Below are 11,351 nucleotides of genomic sequence, written 5' to 3' on the forward strand. Positions count from 1 at the left end.
ACTGAATGACTGAATATTACCTACTGCTTCCTTAGATGTGGGGTATTCTTACCACATGTACCTCCCAATCCCCATCCACAGTCAAGCCTGGTGGCTAGTATGATTAAAGTTCCAAATTCAAAGCAACCCACAAGCTTGCTCGCCAAACAACTACTGCATTCCCAATAGTCGTTAGCAGGTCCTAGAAACCTGCTCAGATGTACACAGAGCACTGCAGAAAATGAAGCCATCAGGGAGATAAAGGCAGAAACTGGAGCTGAGCATTGGCTAAGGATGACTTATCATACAGCACAGAGCAGTGAAAAATGTATAGTATAACACCATCTCCCTTCCATGGGCTTACATCTTAGAATATGTAAAGATGGAAACAAAGTGCTTTAGTGTCTACTTCACATTCATCATTAATGAAACAGCATAAATCTTTGAAAACTTCTGAAGAACTAAATAATATTTGTAAAAAAAAAATCAAGAATTACAGTTGAGCACATCACTAAGTTTGTAGTGTGTGCATAAGAGAGAAGAGACAGGCCAAGCACATGAACTTGTTTAGGTTGTTTGGCCTTCTACTGCCTGACTCACTATGTGCACAGTTCTAAGTGGTCACAAGTCAGAAGATGTGGGTTGATTGGCTCTGCCTTCCCTCAGCCTATCTGCTCTTCTTGCAGGCTGAGTGTGACTCCACAAGTCTGTGGTTTATCGTAGCAATCTCTTCCCAGGTGAATGCTCTATCGGGAACTCAGCCTCAAAGACAGGTTCCAGTGTTGGGATACATTCATGGAAAAGTACTGTGTGGGCCCGGGGTCCTGCCTGCCCATTCGTACTACACTGTATTTACTTATTTATGAAGTGTATGGGTTATACCACAGTGCACATGAGACAAGTCAGAGAACAACCTGTAGGACTTGGCTTTCTCCTCCCACTCTGCAGGTTCTGAGTGTGGCATGGGCGGTTAGGAGTTAGTAGTAGGCACCATTATGTAGAGTCACTGCGCCTGTTCTTACATCTGTGAACTTGGCATTCCATATGAACTTCCAAAACAGACTTCACAGCAAATGCAGCTACAATAATTTTAACTAATTTGAAGAAACAAATAAAAACAACAACAACGAAAACCCTTGCTGGATCAGTGTGGGGAACAGCAGATTCTAGCTTCACTCCATGATTGACGGGCTGTGAGATCCCAAGTGACCCAAGCCACTCAGTTTCAATTCCTCAACGACCAAACAGGGAAGTTGGCCCTCATGATCATCAGTGACTATTTTCATGATTTATTAACTGTGAGTCTACCTAATCTTAGTTACCTAAAATGAGGAGTTATCACTTATTGGAAATTTATAAGGGTCTGGTAATTTTCCTTTTCAGAAAGAAAGGAACGCAAAGGAAAGGAAGGCAAAGGAAGAAAGGGAGGAATAAAACTTTTGCTCGAAGACTTGTACTTCTCCAACACTGAAAAGCAAGCAGCATGAAATCATTACATGACCCCTCTACACTGGGAGTAGGCCTGTGCCCTCTGTTGACTACCTGACACATCGAGAGGAGGGACCCTCAACTGCAGAACTGCCTATGTCAGACTGGCCTGTGGGCAGTGCCATAACTCAGCAGGTGAGTCTGGACTGTATAAGAAAGGCAGTTAAACAGACACCTGGGGCAGGCTAACAAGCAGTGCTCCTGTTGGTTTCAGCTTCAAACTCCTACCTTGAGTTCCTGCCCTGGCTTCCCCAGATGATGGAACCATAGGTCAAACAAGCCCTCTCTTCCCCAAGCTGTTGTGGCCACAGTGTTTACCACAGCTACAGAAACTGCAGGAGGATGGAAAGTGGCACCAAGCATGTAAGGGAGTGAACCATGAACCTGGGAGCAGGCCAGCAGGCACTGTTCCTCTCATGGTACCAAGGGTGTGGTCCTCAAGTCGGAATGGCTTTGGAGGGTCTGTGGAAATATTGTGGAGACCACTGAGCATTCAAAGATTAATAAACTGTTATGGGAATTTGCAAATAATACTAAATGCAATGGAGACAATGGAGACCTGGCTTGTGAAGTTCTAGAGGAAGTCTGAGGGTCTCTCAAAGACTATCAGCCATTTGTGTGGTGTTTGTTTATTTAAATGTATTTATTGTATGTATATGAGTATTCTACCTGCATGTATACCTGCATGACAAGAAGGAGACATAAGATCCCATAGCAGATGGTAAGCCACCATGTGGTTGTTGGGAATTAAACGTAGGACCTCAGGAAGAGCAATCAGTGCCCATAACCGCTGAGCCATCTCTCCAACCTCTTGTGTGATGTTTTGGATTAAGAATTTGGGGCTGAAGAATCAGCTATGGTTAAAAATGACCAGTACCACTAACGTGAAACTTTGGCTTTACTGAGTCAATAGGTACTAGTTAGCTGAGGCTAAAAAAAAAAATGATGTGATGAAAATTGAGGGAGTATTTTCTTGAGGTCAGCACAGTACTCAGAAGCTATAGTCCAGAGAGGGCCATGGCTACATCTTCAGCTGGAGGCCAAAGTGAGTCCCCATATGGAACTGGCCATGGTGGCTGCAGAACTGAAGGGGTCCTGGAGAGAAGCTAAGACTCTGTAGCTCCTGCTTTTGATATTGAAGTGACTGGCTGACTTAAGCAAACAGGAATTTTTGAGATTTTTTTCTTCAGTCAAGAACAATGAGAATTAAAAACTCACAGACCTATAAGCTAAATTATGTATATGGTTTTTTTGTATTTTTAAAATAAAAATATTTGAAGACTAAAAGACTTTGCTCATATTAGAGACTATAACTTTTTTTTCTTTTTCATTTTTTTAATTAGATGTTTTCTTCATTTACATTTCAAATGCTATCCTGAAAGTCCCCTACACCTTCCCCCCACCCTGCTCCCCAACCCACCCACTCCTGCTTCCTGGCCCTGGCATTTCCCTGTACTGGGGCATATAAAGTTTGCAAGACCAAGGGCCTCTCCTCCCATTGATGGCCAACTAGGCCATCTTCTGCTACATATGCAGCTAGAGACACGAGCTCTGGGGGTACTGGTTAGTTCATATTGTTGTTCCTCCTATAGGGTTGCAGCCCCCTTCAGCTCCTTGGGTACTTTCTCTAGCTCCTCCATTGGAGGCCCTGTGTTCCTTCCAATAGATGATTGTGAGCATCCACTTCTGTATTTGCTAGGCACTGGCATAGCCTCACAAGAGACAGCTATATCAGGGTCCTGTCAGCAGAATCTTGCTGGCATATGCAATAGTGTCGGGGTTTGGTGGTTGTTTATGGGATGGATCCCCAGGTGGGGCAGTCTCTGGATGGTCCTATCTTCCATCTCAGCTCCGAACTTTGTAGAGTCTATAACTTAACATAGTGACATAGTGAACTAAAAGAAAGATAAGTCCATGTAGATGAAGATCTCTTTCTCTCTTTTTTCCTGTGTGTATATGTATGTGTGGAGGGTGTGTTACATGTCTGTGTAGGTGTGTATACCTATTGCACATGAAGGCCAGAGGGGGATATCAGCCATCCTGGTTCTATCAACTCTCCTGAAACAGAGTCACTAACTAAGCCTAGACCCTGGCTGGCAGCCGCAAGCCCTAGCTATCTTTCCGTCTCTGCCAATCACAGTAAGGGGTTATAGGTGGCTATGCCCAACTTCTTTCATGTGTGCTGGGCACCAGATCTTGCCGAGCCCTTAGAGACTGAGCCTCTCCCTCACCTCTAACTTCTCTTCTTTCTGAAGCTCCATGGTATACAGATGCTTAACCTAATGGTTCTTGAAAGGCTGAAAGTACATCTTTAGAAATATGTATGCTGTGCAGTGCATCCAACAGTACAGTATTTCATCTGTGTACTGCTATCAGCCAGTGCTGCTAGCCTTTAACTGTAATTTCACTGCTGACAAAGTATGTGATACTTCAATAGCAAGAATCAATAGGAAACAATATTGAAATTGAAGAAAAAGACACCTTTAGAGTCACCTTGGAATGCTGAGTAGATAATCCAAAGTGACACTCAGCTCATCCATATTTGTCTGTTCAAGGCATAACGGAATTGTCAAGATGAGTCCACTGCGTCTGTCCTTTCCTCCTACAGAAAAGAAACATTTAAGATTTACCAGACATTAAGATGAAATATGAATAATGTTTTAGTCCAATGCTATTAAAACAATTATAGGTTTAGCATATAGTTTGGAAAATATCTAATGACTATCTGTAGTTTCTAAATGCTTATAATAGTAAAGGCAAGTAAATAAATAAATAAGTATGCAGAAGAAAACGCATCTCTGAAATCTTCATCAAAACCAAATCATTTTCATTTTCTTCCATTTAGTTTGCTGCCTAATTGAATCAACTCAGCAAACACTTCCTGTGTGCCCAGTACAATCAGTGTTTGCAAGTAAAACAAATTTGCATCTGGAAAGAAAAGCTTTAAGTCATAATAAGAGTATGAATTACTGTCACTAATTTGCTACACTGTGTCTTCATACAAAGTCCATTAAATGCTATAAAAAAGGGATTGAGGCAATAGAGAAAGATGACTTAAGAAAAATAAGCTGTGCTAAGTATAAGAAAAGTAAAGACTTGAGGAAAAGCTGTAGAATTTTAAAACAAGTTACAGGATCATCCCATGGTGGGAGATGGCCTGAGTTTACTCAGAGAAGAAACATAAATCTGCAGGTAATATGCTAAGCAACGGAAGGCTGCCTTCCTAAATGATAGATTTAATTGATTCATTCAGCAAATAGCACACTGGGTTACCACTGTGTACAGGCAGGACAGCCAGCTGCAGACCGTTCACATGGCTGCAGACACAGCCCTGTCCAGCTGAGGATGTGGAGCAGGACCTGGAGGTTACAGCAGAAAGCCAGGGAGTGGAGCACACTGAAATCTCATGTGTATTAAGCCCGTGTCCTACTTGCCTGAAATGTTAAATGCAACTTTTAAACCCAGCCTGATGGACACGCTTGAAATCTCAGCCCTCGAGAGGGAAAGGCCAGAAGATAGACAGCAAGTTCAAGGCCTGCCTGAATACAAAGTGAGATTTTCACACAACCAAGGCCTATGGAGACAGGTTAGTAAAAGCGCTTGCCTATCCGCTGAGGACCCTGAATTCAGTTCCCAGCACAGCATATGAACCAAGCAAACCGGTAGAACCCTGATTCGCACCAACCGTATTCCAAACCTCAGCTCCCGCTTACTCCCACTGAAGCCCCGTCAGAACCAAGTGACATTTACAACAGCTTTAGAAGGTTAAAAACAAAAAACAAACCCAGCAACTCCTGAAGAAAACAATTCAGTATAATCTAGCAATTCATCACTAAAAGCTGAAAGGCCCGAGGTGAAAAGACTTCCATTAGTGACAGAAATGCGATTCGAGGCATGACAGCCATTAAGGGCTATTTTCTATGCAACTGTTGATATTGAACCACTTTGTCTAACATCAATAAACCACAATTTCAGAGGATTCGACCTAATAATACACAGTGATTCAATAGCATTTTTTGTTGATTAGAATATAAATTTTAAAAAATGGGTTATACGGGTGATTTCCAAATGATATTGGCCCTTGGGTGAGTCTCTTGGTATGAAGACATTTTTCCTTATTATCAAAAAAAAAAGTTTGAGGATAACTGGCTTTAATTAATAATGGTCAAGAGATAAAAGTTTAAGAGTGAGCAAGGGAACTTTTTGTTTCTTTTGTTTTGTTGAGACGGAATCTCTCAACATAGCCCTGGCTGTCCTGGGAATTCTCTGCGTAGACTATGTTGGCCTTGAATTCACAGAGATCCACCTGCCTCTGCTTCCTGAATGCTAGGATTAAAAAATGCACCTCCATGCATGGCTTGGGCAAGGGAACTTCCATTTGTTCTTGAAATCTGGCAAGCTTTTCTCAAGTGTTTAAACTAAATGCACAGGGGTTCACACTTAGACTGTGAGTGACATCTAAAACAGTTTGGGATTTTTCTTTGGGGGGTCAAGATGACACTGCCCTGAACTCCACACTCTCAGCTTTTACTGTGGGTAAGAAAATAAACCACTGGCTTGAATGCTGTAAGACGTGGAACATTACTGGTGGGAAGAAAACAGCACCATCAGGAGGGACAGCAGCATGGGAAGACAGGCATTTCAATCTGGGAGCAAGACAAACGGAAACAGTCTTCCTGCAGCACCCAAAGCACTTCAAGACAGTTGGCATGCTTGCAAGGTTGGGTGGTTAGTTTTTAGTTGTTGTTGCTTGAGACTGGCCTTAAGCTTTTGATCTTCCTGCCTCAGCCTTATGAAAGCTGGGATTCTACAGGAGCTTTCAATCCTTATATTCTGCTCCATACCTCCGGTTACAAGAATGTACATTATCAAACAATTATTATAAAATTCATTAAGGCTGCAAATGTAAATGTTAATAATATCATTCATATACAATACCTTGGAGACTACTGAAATGCCAAATGATAATGCAAGTTTAAAAAAACACACAAACATTAGATTAGAAGAGACAACATCAGCAAAATTCAGCTTTTTTTCCTTGTCCTTTTCGATCTTCATCAGGAAAAATATACCAACTCACAAAGATACATCAGATATTTGGGGATAAAAAAGAAATTAGAATTATCAAGACAATAGCAGAACCTCAAGGAAATAGGAAAGAAAAGGGAAGACACTATAGTCTAGGCAAACCTAAATGGGTAGGGCCCTGGAGCCTACAGTTTGTACCAATACACTCAGTTATTCGGACTCCAAAGTCACTGCATGAAATGAACCACACCAAAGCTCTCTCGGGAGCAGAGGATCCTCTGTCTTCCCCTTAAATCATCCTAGTGGATGTACACTTCATATTGATACTGTTAGGCAAATTCAGCACAGTACAGAGAAGAGCAGAAGTGACATTCTGTAACTCTTCAGTGCAGTGCAAGTGTTCCTGAGACTGAGAGAGGACAGGAATCAGGACGACTCACTCCTGGGACAACCGCTGACATGCCAGTCCATTGGCAAGCACTTATTACTCAATGTTTTCTTCAGAAGTAAGAAGTTGTGGTTTCAGCAGTGAGGTGGTCACTTTAGTCAGTCACAGAACAGAATAAAAACCAGATCTCGAGGAACCAGTAGTGACGACGTCACAGCAACCCACCAAAGAAAGGCCATGAAAACAAAACCTGTATAGAGACTGGAGCCCTGGCTCAGCTGGGTCACAGACTGCACTTCCAGAGGCTCTGCATTCAATTCCCAGCACCCACGTGGTGCTCACAACTGTCTGTAACTCCAGTCCTGGAGGATCTGCCCCTCACACACACATTCAGGCAGACAGAAAGAACATCAGTGCATATAAAAATAAATAGATCTTTAAAAACAAGTTTGTAACAGAAATGACATGTATTTCTCTTAAGCTAATCAAAAGCAGCTTATACAGCAGAGCTCTGGTACAGCACACATACCTGAAAGGAAGGCCAGCTTCTTCTTCAGGATGGGCAATATCACCGAGGCCTCCATTTCACGTCCTTGCCTCTGAAAAGGGAGGGAAATGTCAGCTACAAGACAACCATTACTCCATGAAATTCATGTTTGTCGTTACTCCATGAAATTCATGTTTGTGATTGTTTATCCAGGGCTTCTCATTCTGAGTGAGAGTAATCGGTATTTTGAGCCAATTAAATCTTTTTTTGCAGGGAGCTGTAGATTTTTTAGTGGCATCCCTGCCCTTTACCCACAAAATACCAGTGACTCCCCCACTCCCGGCTGAATCAACCAACCTAAGTCTAGACGTTACCAAACATTCTTTAGTAGGTAAAGCTGCAGATGGCTGAGAACCAAAGGCTTAAGTGGGTTTCAGAGCAACACTCCTGGGCCAGAACACTAGCTATACACAGCAACAGCTCAAAAAGTACTTCAATTATTTTATTCATCTACCAAGTAGGCAGGCAGTCTTCCATTGCTTTCCATATTACACAGCTTATTGCAAATATCTGATTCCCTCGGTCACAGCAGTAACAGCATTCTCAAATTTCACCTGTTTTTCCTACCTAACACCTCAGAACAGACTAGAACCTTTTACTTCAAGGTACTTCTACTAAAGGCAGACTTATTGCCAGATTCATCTTTCCACATTTCACAGCTTTAAATCCTCAAAAACAATCTATTTATTAGCTTTGTTTCTTTTGCTTTGTAAAAGTTGTTTTTGTTTGAGACAGGGTCTCCCTCTGTAGCCCAAGCTGGCCTGGAACTCGTTACGTACCCCAGGCTAGTCTCAGCCTTATGGCATTCCTCCTGCCTGCCTCCTGAGTGCTGGGCTAAGTTTATCCTTTAGGGCAAACCACAATTTACTGTTTGGTTTTCCAGAGTCCACCCAGTCACAGGCAGGGTTTATGGCTACCTACAAAAGGGAATACTCAGTAGTCAGGGCTGGGAGCAAGACAGCTTTCCTTAAATGGAGACTTTGGCAGGGCAGGCCTTCTGAGACATGGCCAGCCCACTGTGCTACTAAACAGGATCTGAGGAGAGAAGGACATTTAAAAAAACAACAAAAACAAATGCTCAGCTCTGCTGTCCTCTTACACTAAGCTTCATGGCTGAGAGTTCTCTGCCACTCTCCCTCCTCCCTAGCCACTCACCCACCCAGCACAGGGCAAGCAGGCCCTGGAGAACACTGGGACAACCCAGGGAGGGCTCCAGAGCAGAAAAGAGGACTGTTTGGATTCTGTGTCCAGCAAAGGTCAGTCAGGAGCAGACCCCATTTCAGCCTGGGCTGTTGGCTGGAACAAAACACTCATGTTGCAGCCCCATCCTGCAAAAACTACAATCTTTAAAACAACAACAAAAACCCTGTATTTGAAAAAGAAAAACAAATACAGTCATCAGATAATGGCTAATTAAGCAAGACTAATTAAGCCAGTGAAGTATTTTACAGGCTTTGTGGTTAAGAGAAAAACAGAGACAAAAAATACCACCTGCCTTCAAAGAAAACAACCTGTCAAACTAATTGATGTAGCCTTAAGTTTACTCCTTAAACGCTTGTTTTCAATTTGCTTTTTCATTCTGATCCTGTATTACCCAGCTCACTGAAAGAAGCTCACACCACCTCACATTTCTACACACTAATGGAAAACCCATAGCATTTCATGTTCTAGATCAATTCTGCAGTTTGCGACGTTGCAATCAGCTAGAAAAGAACCCAGACAACTTTTGTCCACGTCTGACAGCCTTCCTCTGTGATCAGCCTTGCTGGGGCCCTGATCTCAAGCTTGATAATGATGTTAATAATGATTATGGTAATTAACATTTACCTTATACTCGTGTTTATTACAAACATTGCCCTTCTGGTATTGACTTATTTAATGTTCCCAATATTGCTGAGGTAGCTGATTCAGTCCCACAGTAGTGAGTGTGGGAGCTCGGACTCAGGAGCAGGCAATCTGGCCCCTTCCAGTCCACTTTCATGGTATGCTATCAGCTTAATAATCAACAGCTCTGAAAATATCCAGTGACATCAATTAAACAGCAAACTTGTCTAGACTGGATGCAAATAACAGATATGCAGCAAAATAAAACCACATATCCTCAGTCTTTGTCCTTCAAATAGAACTCCTCAACCCCTTGGGATTTCCTGAGTGACAAGAGGAGTGGCTTTTGTCACTGCTAAAGTGCCCCTTCCCATCAACCCATGCTAATAGAGTAAATGATAGAGCCTCTACCTGTTCATTGTCATCACGCTCCCCAAAACTCTAAGGAGGGTAGGGGGAACAGAAACTCTAACAATCACCAGTATCCCATAATCAATCAGACTACACAGTAAGACATCTGTTGGTCAGGCAGTGGACACACACGGTGCAGGCAGGGCAGCAGGGCTGGACAAGGCTGTGGTTCTGAAACCCCTCCATAATTTACAGCATGTGTGTCATGTTGGGTTATACCATTCATTATGGAGCGAGGAAATGGCATTCCTTCGGCCCAAGTCCTTCTAGTGAATTAATTACCAAACCTAAGGAGTACATGGTTCCAAGAGACCGCGATTTGGAGCCTACAACAGAAGTAACCTGAGACCCAGTGCCTGCCACAGGCATCCAGAGTGAGGTTGGCTGAGTGAGTCTCAGCCTTTAAACTTAGAAGTCTGGCACTGACTCTGCAACTGAGTACCAAATGAGCTGAAGAGCAGTGTATAGAGAACTGAGTAAGGGGAACCCCTCATGTTTAGTGTCAGAAGTGTGTGGTAGAGACAGTGTTGTGTATGCACAGGAATACAGCACCTACTACAGAAATTACATCTGACCTCTCTGAAAGCTAGAAACAGAAGCTGCTGGGACAGGTTATCAGTATGAGGTCTCCACAGGGAAAGCTCAACCTCGAAGTCCCCCTCACACAGTAAAACTGGCTTCCTAACCAGGTTGTTCCTGTCTGGTTGTAATGCCTTCAATTCCCTCTGGTTCAGGAGCCTGCTTCTCCAACACTGTACAACACTTCTCCAGTAAGATTCCTCTTCTCTGGCCAGGCCAGCAGAGTAGGGCATTCCCCTTTGGTCAAGGGGACTGCGAACGGACTAGGGAGCAACACTACAGTTCAGACCTAAGTAGACAGCGTCTCTCCTCACTTCCTGCTTCGTTTGCAAAGTCTGCTGTCAGGACTGGGGAGAGGGCTGGGAGGAAAGAGCACTGGCTGCTCTTCCAAGGACATGGGTTTGGTTCCCAGCACCCACATGACGGCTCTCAATGGTTTCTAACTCCAGTTCCAGAGGATCCATGCTTTCTTCTTGCCTCTATGAACACCAGGCACATGAGTGGTGCAGAGATAAATATGCATGTAAAACACTCATACACATAAAATAAAAAATAATTTAAAAAAATTAGTCGACACATGGAGGTTTTGACCTTTGCCACAAGAAGGCCCTCATTAAACAATAACCAGGGGACAAGAATATCTGTACTCCTAAAACCCCACAAGGCCCAAGAAACAATGGGCACCGGGGACCCTGGGGGTACAGATTGTTACCAGAGCTTTGCAAGCCAGGTTATGGAGTTTATGCCAATTAATACCAGTTTAATTGTTTACCACTGAGTTCTCCTGTGCTCAAAGGGGCAAACATGAACTTGCATCTTGTCCTGTAGGTGAGGTCACCTTGGCAGGCTAGTGCCCTGAAGCCGCCTTCTGTTTTCTCCCCATTTCTTCAGAGACAGCTGCTAAACCCAGACAAGGGTGGATTCTTTTTACCCTCAGGAGCCTCCAATGTGTGGTGAAGCACTTTATTCCCAACAGCTTATTTATTTATTTTTGGCTTCATGTTGAAAATAACAAAGAGTAATGAGAAATGCACATCTGGGGTCACATGGGGCATTAACAAAATAAAGCAAATAAATGTGAAACATGGATCTCTCTCTCTCCCTCTC

General features: G+C 43.1%; 1 protein-coding gene across 2 annotated transcripts in view; it reads right to left on the reverse strand.

The window, feature by feature from the left end:
• Sestd1 (SEC14 and spectrin domain containing 1) overlaps nt 1-11,351 on the reverse strand; it is a 98,066-nt gene that overhangs the window by 49,374 nt on the left and 37,341 nt on the right. For both annotated transcript variants that reach the window (XM_021192358.2, XM_021192359.2), the window contains 2 exons: nt 7,413-7,482; nt 3,961-4,069 (listed from right to left, as the gene is read on the reverse strand). In XM_021192358.2, coding sequence (XP_021048017.1) covers nt 3,961-4,069; nt 7,413-7,467 — 164 coding nt within the window. In that variant the 5' untranslated portion in view covers nt 7,468-7,482. The remainder of the gene's footprint in view (nt 1-3,960; nt 4,070-7,412; nt 7,483-11,351) is intronic.

This window comes from Mus pahari, chromosome 3, assembly GCF_900095145.1.
Source record: "Mus pahari chromosome 3, PAHARI_EIJ_v1.1, whole genome shotgun sequence".
NCBI classification, from domain to species: domain Eukaryota; kingdom Metazoa; phylum Chordata; class Mammalia; order Rodentia; family Muridae; genus Mus; species Mus pahari.